Raw genomic sequence first — 20,816 nt, 5'->3', positions numbered from 1 at the left:
TTTGATCGAAAATAAAACATTGAGTATTAAAAGGTTTGAACAGTCTTTTGGTTCTCAAGCTTACTGCTCCTAAAAATTCAAAGTATCACTCGATGTAAATTCATTGATCTTTTTAACAACGTTATTACTCCCTTGTAGCGCTAAGCTTGGCCAATGTTTCAGATAAATTGACCCCTCGATCACCGAAACTTAACGATCATCTGCCATTACAACAATTACCACACAAACACGATCACATCTATTGTTCGTGCGCTCCAGTCAGTAAATTCAATCCCATCAGTCATCACTCCGCATTGCTTTCCTACCGAGAAACGACAAATCGCTCTTCACCCGTGTGCCTCGATCGCTAACCACATTGTGGGGCCATTGTTCTCTGTGCGTGACCTTGCTCTTCTTTGGCCAGCTCTCAAGCATGCATGAACCATGAATAGGTTAAGCTTTCTTTTTTCGACGCTTTTCGTGATTGCAGCGATTCAGGTGAGTGATAATTTGATTTGTTTGATTTACTATTTGGAAAACACGTGTCTCTGTTACAGATTAAGATCGAGACTAACGCGCAGGTCGTCCAACCAGCGCATACCCTTCCTTCAAACGAGCGACCAACAAGTGGTCCAACAAAACCCGCCAAAAATGGTTCCCCGCCGCTTAAAATCCCAACGGCCAAACCTAGTCTCGGTGACGCGATCAAGAGCCTCAATGATCGCATCCTGAATGACACGGACACTCCGCAGGATATGCTCCAACACGTCCGAGATAGTTCGTTCCGAAACGTTTTCCACGAGGCGATCGACGCCAAGATCGTCAATCCGGATCTCATCAGAACGCTGGCTTCGGTCGGCAAACCGTTGGTCAATGACTACACCCGGGACACCCTGCTGATCGAGTCGATCAGGGAAGACATTAACTTCACATTCGGGCCTAATGTCACTTGGTGGGAAACACTGGAGCTCAAGAAGAACGAGCAGCACGTGATCGTGGGGTTGAGCAATAGCAGTATCGTTATTCTGTTTGAGCACTTTGGCGAGTTCAAGCTACAGCAGGAGGTTCTGATGGAGACGGCGCCGACGGCTTTCGAGATCATCACGGTTTGGGACTCGGTGGCGGAGACTCCGGTCAGCTGTTTGATCGTGGCGACCGAGTTGCAGCTCATTTGGTACACGATGCGACCGGATACGAATTTCGTTCTGACGGAGGAGTGGCGTTGGCCGCTTTATAAGATGACGACGTTGATTCGGGGATTCAAGTACCGGGATATTCACATGATCTTGCTGGTGGGGACGCACCCGAACAAACAAAAATCCGTTTCGGCAACTCTTTATGAGTTCAATTTTGAGAAGCAGCAGTTTTGGCTTCTGCAGCGGTTGGATCTTGCACATGCTTGTAGTACGGTTGGACTGGTGAGGGTTGGACGGGAGTTTTTGGTGGCTTTTCCGCAGCATGATAAGGCCATGATTTACACTCTGGAAGCCGGTGAGAAATATCGCGGAAGGTTCAATTTGGTAGCGAACTACACGTCGGAGTTGGTTCAGACGGTGGGGGCTTTTCAGGTCGGAAGGTATGCCTATATTGCGATCGGGGGGAGATCGCCACAGATCGTGCGCTATGCCAATGGAGTGTTCGTGTCCCAGCGTATTCCAATGGAGGCGATGGAGACGGTTGAGGCATACTTTGAAATACCGACTCCTACCTATCGGGATGACTTCATTCTGCTGGTGCAGCACAAAATGCTTTTCTCAACGCACGATCTTCAGCGGTTGGATATTTTTGTGTGGAACGGGGAGTCGTTTGATCTCCGAAGTAACATCCCTTGCTACGTGGAAGACGAACTAATGGACAACGAAGTTTCGTGCATGCTGGATCTGTACCGGCCGACCGGTATCGTCGGGTCTGCGATCATACTTCGGGGCAAGCAGGTTTCGATGATCGTTCCTCGCTATCAGACTCATTCGACGCTGTTCAACTTGCGTATCGAGCTGCTGTCCGCAGAGCACCCGATCAGGCAGAAGACTCAGGAGATGCGGGACACGATCGATGCGTTTACCAAAATCTTCCACTACCAAGACGAGGTGATCAGCGAAGCGTATGCGGCGATCGCCGAAGCGGAGCAGACATATGATGTTCCACTGCTAACGCTGCAGAACTGTTCTCTGGGGACAGTTCAGGCGGACTTGGTTGTGCAAGATTCGGACTTCCGGTGGCCGAGCGGGAAGATCATGGTTGGTAACAGGACATGGTCGCATCGTGACACGGCGGTTGACGTTCCAGCGATCGCGCGAGAATTAGAGGCGGAGATGGCGCTGTTGAGTGAGTTGGAGCAACAGCTGAACTACACGGTTCGACGACACAACGATAGCTTCTCGCTGGATTTGGATCAGCCGTTGTACGTGCAGGGTCGAGTCGAGGTCGGAGGAGCTCTGGTTACGGATGATCTGTACGTAAGGCAGCTGGAAGAAGATCCACCGTTGTTGCGGGTGGTCCGGCAAACCGGCGATGATGGTATGCAGGAGTTGCGGGTCAAAGATCTCAAAGTTCGTCATCTGAATTTTGAAACCGTGAACGGAATTCTGGCGAGTGATCTCGTCTACAATACGGGCGAGAAGATCGAGTTGGCCAACGCGCTGGTTGTGAACAGTGTGCTTGTGGCGCAAAACGTGATCTTGCCCAAAGGCGGAACGGTCAACGGGGTAGATCTGAGCGAGTCAACGGTCTATTTCAACTGCAAGAATCGTCGGTGGGATAACTTGAAGTTCGATTCGGTGGAAGTGTTGGAGAATGTGGTAGCTCACGAAACGATCAACGGGGTGAAGCTTGACCTGGCGGAATTGGATGCTCGATTCAGGCAGGCAAGTGAAGACATGTCTGATGTGCTGGTAACGGAAAATCTACAACTAGATGGAAGTTTGTACGTCCATAGCATAAATGGCGTACCGTGGAGTGACATTATCCATCGAATCGTGCTGAAGAACCGACCTAATCGGCTGGCTGATCTGAAGATCAACGGAAGTCTGATTCTGCAGAACGACAACGTGACGGTTTACCATCTGAATGGGCTGGCCTTCCCAATGGATTATCTGCTCTCCAGCAGTCCGATGGAGTCGATCGTGACCGGCTACAAGAAATTTGTGAACATTACGAGTAAGTGTGTTGATCTTCTACTAACATCCCGACTAAAGGTACATAACAAAATTATATCAGCCTATGATATTATATTATAAAGTTTTTATCGAACATATTTTGTTACAAATATGATGCAGGATGTTGTTAAAATAACTAAAATCGTAACAAAAATACATATGAAGTGTAACATAATTATAACTGAATGTGATACATTCCTAACAAAAATATATCAAATCCTGTTCTATGTGTTTGATACAAAGTATCAAAATTATAATACTGTTTAATATACCCTTTCTAACAAAAATATATCAAATCCTGTTCTATGTGTTTGATACAAAGTATCAAAATTATAATACTGTTAAATATACGTTGTAACTTATCCAGTTACATGCTTTTTGATCAATAATATGAAAAATATATCAAAATATGATACGTTTTGATATACTGCTTCACGTCGAAAAATGGGTTAACCAACGTGCGAAGTTCGATTTTTGACCAACTTCGCCGTTCGCGACTCGCTTAGCTATATAATGCGCATCTATTCCGTCCGCCGTGCACATGTCATTATGCACACTATTGAGAGCTGAATTGCGACGCGGCGAAGTTGGTCAAAAATCAAACTTCGCCCGTTGGTTAACCCAGTTTTCAATGCAAAGCAGTATATAAAAAAGTAGTTTAAAAATAGGCTTATGTGGCAACAAGTCAATTTTTAATCGCTTTCAATTATTCAATAATAGAATGATCATAACATATTGTGAACGCTGAAGTTTATTGACCAATTCCAAAGATTTTTCCTTCATTTTCCTTAAATACAAACAAAGTAACTCATTTTTATCTTCAGTTTTTTTATATTTGTGAGGGTTTTCATAAATGATCTTATGAACAGCAATATAGATTTTAAATTGTGCTAGTACAAAAAGCAAACAAAAACTTCGTCAAAAATTAATCTTAAATTTCTTTGAAATTCAACTTCTGAATTGTATTAAAACATTGAATCGGTGACAAATTATTTCTTACCATAGTAATTCAGAACGCGTGCGATCAGCTCGCGACATTGTTTAACCTTAACTCCAGCAACGGCCGGGGTTTCCCCTTGATAAACTCGGTGCTCAACAAATCGCTCTGTAGAAGAAAATTAAACAATGAAATTTATGTTAACTAGAATATATCTAATTTTAACCTTCGATGTATTTAACTTTCTCAGGATCGAGGCAAACTTTTTCCGGCAACTCGTTTTGAATCTGCTCACCTCCTTTCCGACCATTTGGATTGTTTGTTACACGACCCGTGAGTGTCATGTTTTTCAGACCATCCGTGAAGATTTCCATCAGCAATAGCTTGACAAAAATGTAGTCGCGGCTCCCAGCAGTTTCAGAAAATTTCTTCAACTTATTTTTGTCGGGGAATCCGGGCAATTCGGTGAACTTTTCGTCATGTGTCTTTCCCAACACTTTTGCATTTAGGGCGTCCGTCAATGTGAGACAGCGGAGTGAGCTTTTCTCATTAGCAAGTTTCAATTTCTTATTTTGCGCAATTAGGGCATTGTTCAGGTGGATAAGCTGATCGATCTTAGCCTGCTGTCCGCAAACACAGCCTATCAAAGTGAAAAAAGAAATGTACACATAAAAATAAAACGTTTACTAAATGGTTACAATTCGACGTTATCATCAGGAGAGTAACATGAGCCAATAATTAGCAACCCAACATTGATGGTTAATAAAAAAACAAACAATTAAGTTGAAAAATATTAAAACTCATCAGACTTGTTGAGTCTCACTCTAACAATTTCCATCAACACTTTGCAGAAGCAAATTTCGAGTTTTAGTGAACCGATAAAGCTTTAACGGGCAACATATATAGAATTATATGATAAATTTTTCACATCGATACATGGAGTGGTACTTGAGATTTGCTTTTTTAAAGCTGGAAATGTTCCAATTTTCATAGAAAGAATATATTTCAATGTATATTTTTCAGGGTTGTTATTTTTTAGGGTACTTATACTCGTCGAAAAAAAAAATTTGAGTTACCGTAAAATGGGGCGAAGTTGATCACTTTTGAGTGTTTCTATCAAATAAATACTTTTTGAACAACAAAAATAATTTTATGAAATTTAAGAACGAAGGTTTTGATTCTGGGCTGAAGATAATTAATTACTGAGTCTAGTAAACGACATTGAAGACACCCTTACTGTTGAGGTTGAAATACACGTATCTGTCAAAGGATACAAACTCTAGTGGAACTAAATGGTACAGAACTAAATTCGAATTTTCATTTATTTACTGAGATAGGTTTTCAAAAATACTCACTAAACATGAAGTTACTGAATTTGCATCAAGTCTCTAAAATCTCAAAAATTAATAAGTAGAAAACTTGTCGATAAATCAATATATTTTAAAATTAAATTATGTGAATTATAGAATAAATCACATTGAACACCTAAATGTAGGTATTTTTTTTCGCAATTTTCAACTGGTGATTGTTTTAAGGAGAATCTTTCAACAAATACTTGTTTTTCTATCTTCAATATTATACCAGATTTAGGAAAATCTGTTAGATAATGCGGCGTCACACAAAAGTTAATAATAGAAATCGAATTATAGCTCTTATTACAAACATATGAGTACAGGAATTATCTACTTCTCGCCGCTGATCAACTACATCCTGAATTACGGTACACGCAACTTCGATAATAATCGATTTTTTTACCTTCCATCAATGACACCTCGCTAAAAATTCTTATTTAAAGAGCACTTACTTTCCTTGATCTGAACAAAGGAACCAGACTGATGGCGGATTGATTTTGCTGCCTGTTGTTTTGCGGCGAACTGTTGCTGCGGAACTGCTGTTACTCCTACCTGTTTTCCGGATGTTTGCTTCTGGCCCGACTTTTGTTGTTTTACCTTAACCGCACCAGTCTTTGATAGATTCTTAGGACGGTCTTCAAGGTCGTCGTCTGTTTCACACGCATTTTGTGTTTCCGATTCACAGCTCTCACTTTCGTCTTCTTCTTCTGACAGCCAATCTTGGAGAAACTGTAGATTTCCATCTGTTGGAAAATCAATCAAGGGTGCTCGGAATGCCAACCGTTTTGCAGGAAGAGCGAATGATGGCGTTTTGTGTACGTCTTGTTGTTGGTGAAAATCGTCCTCGGTCTGGTCAATGGAACTGGTGACTGATATTGCTGCCGGTCTCTTTTCACGGCCCTCTACCTGCGATGCTGTTGTTGATTTCACCTGATTAGTGGATGTCAACTCCTGGCTAAACTTTTTAACAGCTCCTGAGGGATCCTTTGAACGGCCCACGCACGGCATTTTGTGGTAGTTTTCATCCGCATTCGACTCGAAGTGCTCTTCATCGTTCTCTCCATCCGACAGGCTGCCACGGAGCAGTGTTGATCTCTTATTTCCGCGCTGCAGATTTTGTTTTTCGAGATAAATGACCGGTACACGGATGGCACATCGTTTAGCAGATGGAGGTGATACGGATACTCCATCATCCTGTTGACAGTGCGTGTTCTCCTTGTTGCGGACCAAATAACCGGAATGACTGCGGACAGACAATTCCACCGGTCGCTTGCCACTGCGATGTTGCTGCGGAACTGCTGTGGAAGTTGAAGGCTTTTCGGGGCTTATCTCTTGAATTCCTGTGTCGACATTTTTGTTCTGTAAGAAAACAACCAGGTTTGAGGTTAGAGCAAACATGTTAGTATTCGATCTACATTACCTGATGAGGAGCGAGCAAAAAATCAAGATTTTTCGATTTAGCTTCTTTCCGAACACTTCGATGTACTTTTTTCGATGCGGTCTGCTTAACCGCTGCTGAAATCACAACCTTTTTCTTCGATTTCGCCATTTGCACAAAAAACTTCCGTATCAGGCAATTTGTTAACACGTGTGAAGATAAATGTAGTATTAAATCGACGACGGTGACAAGTTGACAACAATGTCGGTGGTGCAGGGCTCCCGTTTTTCAAGAGGAATTTACGACTAGGGCTTAGCTGACATATCAATAACAATGAAAATAAATATACTGATTCAGGTTGAAAAATGGGCTAAACAGTTTGATTTTTAACCAACTTCGCGGAGTCGCAACTCGATTCTCAATAGTGCGCATAATGAATATGGCGGAGGGTATAGATTGCGCACTATAGCGAAGCGAGTCGCGACGCGGCGAAGTTGGTCAAAAATCGTTGGTTAACCCATTTTTCGACGCGAAGTAGTATATTATGAATGAATTTGGCAAATATAATTTCAAATCCTTATTGGATTTCATATCCTCAAATAAAAATCTATTTTAAGGAAATACACATTATTATGTCAGTGTTCAGCAACAATATAATTATTTTATGTGCAACCAGGCACGGTTCACACAAATTTGGAGAAATAGTAAAAGTTTCTTTAAAAAACAACTTTATTTTTAAGCGTGAGTATTGATAAGTATTAGCGCATTTGCTCAAAAAGACACGCGCATGAAGAAAAAGAACAACCGCGGTTTGATTCTTTTTACATTATTATTGTTGGAGATATAAAAAATTGCGGTGTTTCGTCCAACACGCAGCGAACTGGACTATCGAATTTCATACATTTTGCCTTATGAAAGGTGGAACGATTATTGCAATACGAACGCTTTATGTATCGTTTTAGCATCACTCCACATCAAGGCGTCGATGGGCGCGTGGTGTACGCTCGGGCCTATCGATCGCAAGGTTCTTGGTTCGATTCCAGGTTGCCGCGAAAATGTTTTTTGTTTTCAAATTCTGGTTTCATAAGGCAAATTTATGAATTTCAATCCGATTTCTTGTGGCGAATTTCCATAAGGGGTTCCTATGTTTATCGATAATCCATTTGCCTGAGTGAACCAGTTGTTCCTTTCTTTCCTAAAACATTTTCCGTGTGGAAGTGGGGGACAATGCGCTTTTTTGGAAACTTTACTACACTCGCGCGGTGTATTATATTCAGCGAACCAGACAATACTTAAGCATTTATTCAGTTGCCGTAAAAATTATTGATAGTCGTTGTGGTAAACGCACAGCTTTTCAGCGGGATAGAGTTTAGGGTTGTGGGTTCGAATCCCATCGGTCAAGGATGTTTTCATAAGGAATATTTTCTCGACTTACACATGCAAAACCAGAAAAATTGGCAAAGAAAGCTACTTATGGACGTGTTAATAACAACAATAAGCTGAGAAGCAGGCTCTAGTTCGAATGCATCGCCAGAAAGAAAAGAAAAATGATTGAAAACCTAAAAGAGCCCTTATCGCAAATTGGTCCGGATATGGCAACACTTCAAATGAAAATGTGTATTCGTCGAATAATTTTCCGAAACAGCGAATGTTTCATTCCTGTTCGTTTCATTTCATTTCATGAAAATTTGCAAATTCATATCAAAGAAAAATATAAAGCCGTTGATCATTATTTTCTTTGCCTTATTGTCTTGGTCTTTTTTAAAATCTACATCAGATGTAGAGTATAAATATACAAGACAATGTGATTTAACTTAATCAAAACAAAACATTACTTGAATCAATCTTACACTGCTACAAAAGAAGTCGTAAATAATTGAACAAACTGTGTATCATTGCCATGTGTCATTATGATTTTATGAGACAATGACTGCTTACATGTGAAGTTTTAAGGATTCACGTGAAAAATGTTAATCCATTTTGAAATACCACAAAGTGCACAAATTTAGCACATCACCTTATTCCGCACATTTGGTCCAAAATTTGTCGAAATTCAAGAAAGTTTTGATTTTTGCCCATATTGCTATCTGTATATGATGGTTATACATCACAATTGCACTTGATATTATCATTAACAATCATTTCTAATTAATTAGATATATTGCAAAATGCGCGGAATTAGGGTCTAAATTACGGCACTTTGCGGAAGATTCACAAATAAGGATTTAATTCTTTCAATGTTTTCTGGGAATCGTGTGAAAATTATTTACGTTCACTTGAAAAAGTAATCGAGAATTGTTCCAGACTGTGTTGCCGATTGTCCCTTTGTTTACCAGTAGTCCATTTTACGAAACGACAACAATTATTGTTGTTGCAACCGCCTCCTGTCAAAATTTTATTTTTCAAATAGACAATAGGCAATTCCAAAACATCTAGTAGAATGGACTTTGACAAATTGATTGCATTGTAAGGAAGTATTATTATTTTGGAAGTATTAGCGTTATAAAAGCCTTAAGTCGGTATCTAAGATGAGTGAAAAGCGAAGACCCAATCATTATTGGTTAATGGATCCATGGTACAATCAACAATACGTTAAAAAGGTATGTAGGTAATTTCCAAACAAATGAAAATTATATTAATCAAACTTTTTAATAGCGCAAGAAAGCAGAACAGCCCCAGAGAACTACTACCGATAATCTTATCAACGATGGCGTCAATGAGGTTTTCATAGAATCAGGAGAAAGTTTGCAAACAGGTATACACAAGTTAAACGTTCTTGATCCTCACTTACAACATATGTTATTTCAGATACTTCTTCGGATATCTCCGATGACAACAACACAATCAATCCAACAGAAGTAAACAGTTCATTTTCAGTAGCATCAGAAAGTGAATTACCGGACCTTCACTATAATGAATTACACGTTTCCAATGAAGCCACAGATCAGGAAGATTCTCAATCCGATTTTAGCAGGCAAACGAGTTCGTGTAATGCATCGGAAGTGCCAAGTGATTTCGATAATCAGAACAGGGAAGGAATAGAGGAATCGGTGAGATGTTTTCTTATGGGATCCAACCACAATGTTGCATTAGAACTTTCACAAAAATCTATGAAGATCTGACGAAAGAAACATCAAACATTGTCACTGTTCTAATTAGCTGTTTGCAGTGGTGCAAAATATAAAATTAGAAGATCAGGATCGATGGATTGCTATTTCAGCGTTTGTGAAATGTGAATAAAGGCAGAAATCGGAAGTTTTTGAACTCAGAGATGTTTACCGGGTAGAAGCGAATTGCAAAGGAATAACAATATTCACCATTAAAATGGAAAATTTGAATGTCAAAATTTGTTATTGGTTTGTTTGAAATAAGAGTTAAAATAACTAAAATAACAACTACCTTTGTATGAAACAAAAAAAAAAACAAACTAATAACTAAATTTTGCCATTATAATAGCAACATAATAACAAAAGGATAAGCAATAGTAAACAACAAAATATGTTATTATTTAGGTATTGATTACAAAATAACAACTAAATAAGCTATTCACGAGTAGATCAAAATAATGCTAAAGTCAGTTCTTTGACTTAAAAAACTAAATTTGGTATGATTGAAAAATAAGCTTTTTGCCTTCCTATAAAAAGTTTTTGCTTTCCTGCAAAAATCTTAGACTCTTTAAATCTTCAATGGATATCATACGAATAGTAAAATGAACCATTATGGCAAAATGTGACATTGGTTTGTTCTCATAAATTATTTAAATACAGTTTTCAAATATCAAAATAATGACATATTTTACTGTGATGACGATGTTTGTTATTCCTTAGATATTTTTGCACAAATAACAAATTTTACCATGATAGCATATTAAGTTACTGATTAGTTATAACATGACTTTCATGGATAAAAGACCAATGACAAATTTGGCTATGATTGTATAATTTGCTATTGAGATATTCAATGTCATATAGTATAAACATAATAATGGTTAAACTAGGTATAATTGCATAATTTGTTACTATTTTATCATTATTTTGTTATTTACCTCTACCCGGATTCACCTTAAGCACAAATCTAAAGAACCAAACAGTAATTTCAACTTCAAAATTTATCGATTGGTTATATGTAAGTGGTGAACAATCGATCAAGTTTTTGGCATAAATTATAGTATGGTTCTTTAGATTTTCGCTGTTGAGGAACACGGTTTCGATTTATCTGCACCTTAAGTAAAAGGGCTGTGATGATCGTATTCCGGGTTCTCCAATAAATCGCATGGGATTTAAAACTTATAAATTTGGACATTTTTAAACTGTACAGTAGTTTTTAATTCAAAGATAAAAATAAAGTAAAATATTACAAACTCATGCATTTCCTATGTATACTAAATGTATTGTATCTTTTTTATTCTAGGAGCTGATTGATTCAAATGATCAGTTCATCAAATTCAAGACGAACGTTCGTGTTAATGATGTGCTGTTTATGATACTTAATATTTACATTAAATATAAGCTACCGCAGCAAGGCGTAGAGCATCTTTTGCGAATGTTTAATGTGATTTCGATGGGTAATATTTTTCCAGAGTCTTTCGAATCGTTTAAAAATATGTTCCGAAATGATTACGAAATGGAGCGCATTTATTTCTGTCAAAATTGTCAGTACGGGTAAGGATTTTTTTTTATTTGATCTATACGATATTTGATATTAATGTTTGATACATATTTTCCAAATAATTATTTTTCAGATACACTGGTACACCCAGTGCAGAAACCAGGTGCCCGGTAACAAATTGTAATGCAAAAGAGAAAGATTTCTTCATTGCTTTCTCATTGGAGCAACAAATTCGGGAAACCGTTTTGAAATATTCTGAACAAATCAACAATTATGAAAAAAAAACATTATTGAAAATGATATTTGCGACATCAATAGAGGAACTCTGGCGCAGGCAACAATATCACGTGAAGACGGCCAATTCATAACGCTATCAGCAAACGAGGACAGCGCGGCACCGTACAAAAGTACAACTAAAAAACCACTGTATCCACTTTTTCTCACAGTCAACAATCTGCCTCCTCAATTGAGATTTGACAAAAATAACCTCATGCTTGCTGCTTTGTGGTTTAACACGGGAAAACCTGATATGGCATTATTCCATAAACATTTCATTCAACAAACACGACGTCTCCGTAAGGGAATCAAAATTGGATCCGAACACTACAAGATTCTAGTTCTGCAAGATTGTTTGGACTCGGTAGGCAGATGCGAAGTGTTTTGTTCGAAGCAGTTTAATGGGACATTCGGCTGCACCATGTGCCTTCACTCTGGAAAATCCATCAATAATCAAATCAGGTATCCTTACCAACGATCCAGGCTAAGAGATGATAGTTCAACAAGAAAGCTAATGCTAGAGGTTCATAATTCGGAAACGCAGAAGCCCATGCTTGGCATAAAAGGCTTGAGCGTTCTCACTGGTGTTCCTGATTTCGACATCATTAGAGGATTGCCTCCAGACTACATGCATTTAGTAAATTTGGGCCTAATGAAGCTGATATGGGAGCTACTTCTTGAAGGCGACGCTGAGAACAAATCAAAACCTTATCACATTGGGAAACACCTGGGAGGGAGGCACCGATACTACACACGAAATATAGAACAACGTTTGTTTGAACTGCAAGATAACTCCAGCTTGCCAACAAAAATCAAGGCAGGCTTGGAGAAAACTGCTAGTTTTCTTTTGTTGTGTACTTTCGATCTTTCCTGACAAACATGGAAAAAGGGCCACAGTTTTCTATGCACTAAATATTAATTTTCATTGGAAAAAGTAAAACGATGCGTTTTTCAATGCTTCATATTCAATCAGTTGAAAGGTGCTCACGTGACATTACTTGCAATATGTGCATGAATTGATTTTCATTCAATTTTTGTCACTTTTGATGAAATGCGAAATTGTGTTTCAATCGGTTACGCGCTTTTTCCATGTTAGTCCAATGTTTGAGATCTGGGCTCACAGTGACAATTCGTGACAGCGGAATCCCGGCTCACTATGACGTACAGAAATTTTGTATTGGTTTCTCCCTCCCAGGGAAACACAAAGTGTTGATAGAACAGAGATTGCAAAGTATTCGGTTACCAAGTTGTTTTCCAAGACGGATAAGGAGTATATCTGAACATGCCAAATTCAAGGCCAGTGAATGGGAAACTCTTCTGTTTCACTGTATTTATCCTTGTTTTAACGACCTCCTGCCGAACAAGTATATGCATCATTTAATGCTTCTGAGTTCCAGTATATTTCAGCTTCTCGAGTTCAAAATTTCCAGAATCACTATCTCATCTTGTGAAAAAAAAATTGGATTTATTCGTAAAGGATTTTGAAAAGCATTACGGTACAAAGAACATGGTGTACAATGTACATTTAACCTCTCACCTGGCTCAAACCGTAAGAAATCTTGGTGCTCTTTGGAATTCTTCACTATATCCTTATGAAAACGGAAACAGCATGCTAATAGGTTTTCAGACTTCGAAGAATCATCCTGTTCTTCAGGTTTCTCAAAAGTTCCTATTGAATAGGATATGTCGTTTTGGTGAGGTGAAGAATTCACTTGCGAAGGATTGGATTTCGAAAGTCTGGAGTCCCATACACCAAAAGATAGAGTTTAGTCAACATAATTTATCAATATTACCCGATCATGTAGATGTAAGTACTGAGCTAAAAAGAGTTGAGTTCTGCGATATCGGAAAGTATCATTACAAAGGCATTAGAATTTGTTCAAAAGATGTGTGCAAAAACTTCAAATATGATGATTCATTTATTCATGTTAACGGTGATTTCTTAAACATTGATCGCCTGCTAATAGATAAAAACAAAAATGCATATGTACTTGGCACAATTTTGAAAGCCACAAAAATATTTGAGAACATGTTTATGTATGAGTTATCAAATACTCAAAAACTAAGTAGCATAAACGATACGCTTCGACTATGTGTAAATGTAGAAATTGTGATGGATGGTGAACCAAAAGATACATTAAAATACGTTTCGCTCTGCAAATCAAAAACGCAGATAGATTAAGTAAATTATATGAATAAAAAAAATAAACCAAATATGTATGGGTCTAGAAGAAAAGGAAAATTTTCAAATAATGTAAATTATTTAAACTTGTATCAAATTTTATTATAAAATTGTTAAAATAAAGCAAAAAAAATATTCAAAAGAAATGTAACACAATATGTTATATTTTTGTTTTAATATTTTCTGTGAATAAAGGTCCCTAACAAAATTATATCATAATAAGATATACATATCATATTATGATATAATTTTATTATTTTTTTGTTATGCTCCTCTAGTCGGGATGATCTTGCTATATATCTCCTCTTTTTTACAATTCTAGACATCGAAGCCATGGACGTAGAACGCACGATCAACGGAGTTGACCTGCAGGACATTATCACCTTGCACGACGATCAGCACATCCCTGGTGACGTTACCATCGGTGAACTTCACGTAACCGAACGGCTGGAAGTCAAGGGAGCTATCCGCGGCAAGCACTTGGATGAATTCCTGGACAACCCAACGCTGCTGCAAACCACGTCGATCAAAGCCGCGTGCCATTTCAAGCAGCTCTTCGTCGACGGACCGGTGATCGTGGAAGGCAATCTCAACGGCATGGATGTGGACGCAGTGCTGTCGGATGTGGTCTACGACACGGAGCACACGGTCACGATCGAGGCTTCCAAGCGAATTGCTTCGGCAGAGTTCCGCGACAATGTCACGATCAGTTCTAATATGGTCAACGAGTTCAAACTGGATCAGTTTGTGACGCGCAGCACCGAGCAGGAGCTGAACGTTCGGGAGATCAACGGAAACGTATTTATCCGCGAGTTGCAATTAGATGGGCTATTCGATGGACTGAATGCGACGGCTTTGGATGTGAGCGCGGTGAAGTTGTTTGGCGATCAGTACACGGAAGCTTCGTTGATCTTCAAGAATCGGGAGAATGCTCTGTACCCGGACGTGGAAGCAAACGAGCTTAAGATTATGAAAACTCTGAACTCCAAAGCGAGAAGTGAATACAAGGATACGGATCAAGAAGAACTGGTTCTGACCGGGCAGATTAGTCTGAACCATCTACATGTAGATCATTTGCTGTTGAAGGGATCGAGCTTAGAGGGACCGTCCAAAATGATCAACTTGGTGCACTTACCGACCTTCGACAACCTTCGCTTCAGCTTGACGAGACCTCAACAGGTCACAGCACCGTTCATCGTGAACAAACTTGTCGTGGGAAGTCAAATAGCGGCGGCTTACGTTAATGGACGAGACTTCCGGGGTCTGAAGGAGAGCATCGATCGCTTGGACAACTTCAAGAACCACCTGCTACAGGGAAGTATTCCGATTGAGAATCTCCACGTTGGAGGCGATCTGCAGGTCAACATGTTGAACGACGTAAACTTTGATGCGTTGGTGAAGCAAGTCATCTGGTTGAACCGCCCCAACAGGATACCGGGAACGATCCGGTTCCTCGATCCTCTGATGATCATTGGAAATCTAACGGCACGGGGACAGGTCAACAACGCCGTTTTCGGAGACTTTTTGGAAGATGTGATCCGGAAATCGGCAGGAGTGGCGGAGTTTCACGGTTCAATTACATTCATGAACGGTTTGGTAGTCGAAGGCAACGTCAATACTGAGAGCATCAACAATATCCACATGAGTGAGCTGGCGTTGAGAAACGATACGATCTACTTGCAAGGTGACGTGGAAATCTTGGGAGACCTTTTCGTGGAGCATCTACACGTCGAGAACCATCTGAATCAGGAGCCCATTCAGAACCTCCTGAACTCGTACAGCTATGACGATTCCAAGGACGTTCACACGGTCAAAAGTGATATGTACCTGTATGGTGCCCAAATCGGAGCGCTGCACATCGGAGGAATGCTGAACCAGATACCGAACGTTGACGCCCACTTGGCATCGGTCATCCGCAAGGACCAAAACTACAACTTCACCAAGCCGCTGTTGTTCAAGAACGAAGTCTTCTTCGATCAAGGTTTCTCGGCCACCTACCTCAACCAAATTGATATTTCAAATATCCAGCAAGACATCGTTCGGATCAACGATCCGAACCCGGTAGAGATCGAAGCGGAAGTGATCACGTTCGCCGAACCCATCTACGCTGATCAGTTGACCATCAAAGGGGATATGATCACTACAAATCTCGTTGGGTGCAATCCGGACATCTGGACGAGCACAGGAATCATGATCAATAGGGACGCCGAGATCTACGGTAAGATAATTTTGAAAGTCCGCATCGAACACTTTTGATTCATTCCTCTTTTCAGCGAAAACATTCTTCTCGCCGGGAGCCTTCCGTACGAATCATCTCCGCGTAGACTACATGAACGGACAACCGATGAACAGCCTGATCACGCTGAACACCGATCAGACGATCGAGACAACGCTGCTCATTCACGAGATGACAATTACACAGCCGATGGATGTCGGTGGATACGTCAACGGAGTTACGCTACCGTACGAACGCAAGAATACGCTCATGGTCAGAATTCTTACTCAAACGCCGATCGATCAAAACTAACCTTCCGTCACTTTCAGACATACGGCAACCAGCGGGTCCGCCTACCAACAGTCTTCCACACGATCCGAGTCCTTCAATCGCTCACTCTCCCACCAATTCTGAACAGTAAACCCTTCGGACCACCGGTCGCGATCGGACCCGAAATGATAATCGAGTCCCCCATTTCCTTCCGACATCTCATCGTTGATCGGCTCGAGACGGAAGACATGATCTCCGGGGTGGACTTCAACCAGTGGTACGAGAACAGTTTGTGGCGTAAGGGCCGCGATCACCAGACCATCGAAGCGAAGATTTCAGCCCGCAATGTGCGGTTCAACGGAGACGTGGAAGGCGACGGCAAGATCAACGGAGTAGACATCGTGGACGTCGTGCAGCGAATGAAGGCCGCCAAGAAGAACGTGGAAGATCAGCTACTGGACTACCGGTCGGAGATGCGATCGTTCTGCTCCAACACCAAACAGCTGGTGGACAAATCCCAGAGCCGGATGTACTTCTTCAAGTACTTCGTGCAGCGACAGGTGATCAATGAGCATCTACCGATCGTGTCGTTCCACTTCTTCGATCACTTGGGGTACAATTTCCTGGGCGTGAACATGGGATGCGAGAGCCACTTCTACCAATGGGATCCGACTGGGAAGGCATTCGTGCCGATTTTCAAATATTACACGGGAGTGGTGCAGGAATGGAACCACGTGGTTAATGGCGAGGAAGCTATCTTCCTGGTGACGCGATCGATCACTGAGCTTACGCAATGTGAAGTTGCGGGACTTAGCGTGTGGTTGTTCACGGGCGTACAGCTGCAGCTGATTTGGAATACGGTGGACACCGCCTCGATGCAATCGGTAGCTGCCGATCCTGCGAAGTCGACAAGCTTCTATGTACTAACGCCGGATGTTGTGGTGGAGTACGGCGTTGATGGAAGCACTTTGGAGCAGTGGAGACTTCCAAAGAGCGCTTTGGGTTACGAATTCATCCCCAGTAAGGTCGGACTTGGACTGGCCTTAAGCGATAGTAAGCTACTGGTTCTGCTTTCGAATGTGAACAAGACTTTCGAGGAGGATTCGACTGATCTTGAAATGGCGCTGTTCTCTTCGCAATCGCTGCACGATCGCATGAAAAAGACGTATTCGGAAAAGCTATTGAATTCTACGGTAAGCTCAGAAGAAGTCAGCGACATTATCCACCCAGAAAATATATCACCACTCGAAGAGCACTCACATTTCAACAACGATACGGTGATCTATGTGGTTGAACCGGAGACAATCGACATACCGGATCCACCGGTAAGTGAAGATGAATTGTCTTCGGAGACACCGATCGCCAGAGACATTCCCCACGGAGGAATCCTGATTGCCGACAACCAGCACTTCCCCGAGAGAGCCAAAGGGGACGTGGTGGCATTTTACGCTGGTCCGCACAACAAGAAGCGCCATCTGGTGGCGGTGTCCACTGTGATTCACACAGTCATCCAAGGAGATCAGGACGCGATCAAGGTCTTATATCCACATTTCATATTCTTCACGATCATTCTCACCATTTCCCCACCCCTTTCAGATCTACACCGACATCCAGACGGGCAAACTCTACCAGGTTCTACCCTGTCACCGTCCTTCGCATTTGACCGCCCTGGAACTGCGGGACGAGACGATCCTCGCCTTCCTGGAAGCCCGGCAGACCGTGCAGATCTACATCTACCGGGGCATGCAGGGTTTCGTGCGGCTGAGCAACTTCAAGCTGACGGCTCCGGCCAGGGCCATGGCCGGGGTTTCGCTGCCGCAGCCGTTGACGATTCGATGCAAGCTGCACTACCTGGCGATCGCCACTGAGCAGAACGAACTGATCATGCTACGAGCCAAGACACAAGGTGACTGCGGACTGCTGGTCCAGGTGGACTGCGATGATGTGGAGTGACGGATTTTGATGTACTGTTTTTGATGTTGTACAATGTTTGTTTGATTGTATGAATAATTGTTATTGTTGAAAGTATAGAAATTTTTATATGGAATTTAGTTAGTTGATTTCAATGAAGTTAATCCCGTAATTTAAGCCCATACGCTATATAAGCATCTTGATTTATTTATTTATTTATTTATTTTTAACTTTTAATTTAGAAAGAGGGAAAAACCCCTTTGAGTGATTTTATATTAAAATCTTTCTCAAAAGGGCGCAAAACCTCTTTATCTTTTCAAATACGTTATAAAAAGAAAAATAACTTAATAGTAAAGGCCCATCCGGAAAGGATCCATTGCAGAGCCGAAGTCGTCAGATAATGGATGCAAATCCCCATGGTGGTAGGGAATGAGGTATCCAATAAACTAATCAATCTGAAAGTAAAAATAAACAAACATATACAAAAAAGAGAGTATCAAACATGATAAGAGATTTCGTTTAAAAATTCAAATATATTTTTCATTATCAGAAAACATTTCTGAGCCAAAACATCTCTTACTGAATTTGGAATTTCATATTCCAAATTTATTATTTTATTGAAAAGTTTGTATCTAGGTAAAACGTAACGAGAACATTTTAATACAATGTGATCAATATCTTCATAAAATCTACCACATTCACAAAGATTGGAATCATTTAAATTCATACGATATAGATAACAATTGCAAATATAATGATTGGACATTAATCTAGAAAACGAACATATGAAATTACGTTCAACAGATAATTTTTTAAACCAAGGAATTGTACTAACTTTAGGACAAATGGAATAATGATATCTTCCTTGATTACTTGTATCCCATGAAGTCTGCCAATTTTCAAAAGAATCTTTTTTTAATTTAGAAAAATATTCAGAAGGGTAAATAACACGTTTATATGTTGTACCACGTAAAACACCTAATTTTGCCAAACAATCAGCTTGTTCATTGCCGTATATATTGCAATGAGCTGGAACCCAAACTAATTTAATTAAAAATCCTTTGGAATGTGATTCATATAAAATTTCTTTTAACATTAATATAATATAATGTGTTTTGAAATAAAAATTAATAGAATTTTAAGCACGAAGACAACTTAAACTATCAGAACATATTATGTATATATTGGGAGCGCAAGATTTGATCAAATTGCATGCAAAATATAAAGCAGTTAATTCAGCTATGAATATAGAGCTAGGGAATTCTAACTTGAAAAAATGAGCCAATTCAATATTAAATACGCCAAACCCTGCTGTACTATCAATTAGAGAACCATCAGTGAAATAAAATTGTTCATGTTTAATGCCAATGAATTTCCGATTGAATAAAATACTAGCAACATGAGAATGCAATTGATGAGGTACATATTTCAATTCTCCATATAAAGTTAAATCAATACATGGGCGAAATGTATGAACATTTATGCTGTATTTATAAAAACTATTATTAACTGTAATGATATTTTCAGCATTACAATATATAAAGGAACTTAAGAGTCTACAAGTAGGATTGATCTCAAATAAAGAATTCAATATATTAATTATAGGATGATTATTCGAAAAACATTGTATCAAAAATTTACAATTAAGTTCATGAAATCTGTTTCTAAGTGGCACTATACCTGCCAAAACTTCTACAGATTTTGTATGAGTAGAGTTTAATAATTTTAAACAAATTCTTAAACTACGATATTGGATTTTTTCAAGTTTAGAAAATTGAGTTTGAATAGAACTTGAAAAAGTGAAACAACCATATTCCATTACCGAACGAATTGTTGTTTTATAAAGTGTAATTAAATCATTAGGGTGAGCACCCCACCAAGTGCCTGTAATCGTACGAAGGAAATTGATTCGTTTGAAACAAATTTTTTGAATATATTTGATATGATTATTCCAATTTAATTTTGAGTCAAACCATATACCTAGATATTTATAATCAAATACTTGTTCAATTTGATAGTTATTAAGAAATAAGGTAATATCAATAGGAGAATGTTTTCGAGAAAATAAAATAAATTTAGTTTTTTCTACGGAAAAAGTAAATCCATTTTGATGAGCCCACGTACCAATGTTATCTAAAGAACATTGCATAAAATGTTGAATAACTTCTCTACTCTTTCCACTAACAGAAATCACCTTATCGTCAGCAAATTGGATAAAATAAAATCCATTTGGAATTATAAAAGCAATATCTCTTGTAAATAAATTATACAAAAAGGGACTCAAACAAGAACCTTGAGGAAGTCCAAAATAACTATAACGTATCATTCGAGAAGTACCATCATGAAAAAATGCATGATTTTAAACGAAAATAAATTGCATAAAAAGTTGGAAATAAATGGTGGAATCTTACAATCATTCATTTTTTTGAATAGCAAATCTATGAGAACTGAATCATATGCACCAGAAACATCAAGGAACGTAGAAACTACATCCTGCTTTCTATTGAACGAAAGTTCAATTTGTGAAGCTAAAAGAGAAATACAATCACGAGA

General features: G+C 39.5%; 2 protein-coding genes and 1 long non-coding RNA gene across 3 annotated transcripts; 2 read left to right on the top strand and 1 right to left on the bottom strand.

Annotated features, from left to right (window-relative positions):
* Window positions 1-246: 246 nt before the first annotated feature.
* On the top strand, window positions 247-18,403 carry LOC5571135. The gene is made up of 6 exons (XM_001659527.2): window positions 247-477; window positions 537-3,135; window positions 14,190-16,085; window positions 16,141-16,355; window positions 16,412-17,887; window positions 17,949-18,403. Exons 1-6 carry the CDS (start codon window positions 424-426, stop codon window positions 18,303-18,305), a joined length of 6,597 nt encoding a protein of 2,198 aa, XP_001659577.1. The 5' UTR covers window positions 247-423; the 3' UTR covers window positions 18,306-18,403.
* LOC110677997 lies at window positions 5,754-7,409 on the bottom strand. The gene is made up of 2 exons (XM_021850291.1): window positions 6,844-7,409; window positions 5,754-6,782 (listed from the first exon to the last, which is right to left on the bottom strand). Exons 1-2 carry the CDS (start codon window positions 6,970-6,972, stop codon window positions 5,847-5,849), a joined length of 1,065 nt encoding a protein of 354 aa, XP_021705983.1. The 5' UTR covers window positions 6,973-7,409; the 3' UTR covers window positions 5,754-5,846.
* LOC110677998 lies at window positions 8,957-10,056 on the top strand. Its single transcript, XR_002501372.1, has 3 exons — window positions 8,957-9,401; window positions 9,457-9,556; window positions 9,610-10,056. It is a non-coding gene; the product is annotated as an uncharacterized LOC110677998 (long non-coding RNA).
* Window positions 18,404-20,816: the final 2,413 nt, after the last annotated feature.

This window comes from Aedes aegypti, chromosome 3 (genome assembly GCF_002204515.2).
Source record: "Aedes aegypti strain LVP_AGWG chromosome 3, AaegL5.0 Primary Assembly, whole genome shotgun sequence".
NCBI lineage: Eukaryota > Metazoa > Arthropoda > Insecta > Diptera > Culicidae > Aedes > Aedes aegypti.
This window is presented reverse-complemented; position numbering and strand designations above follow the sequence as displayed.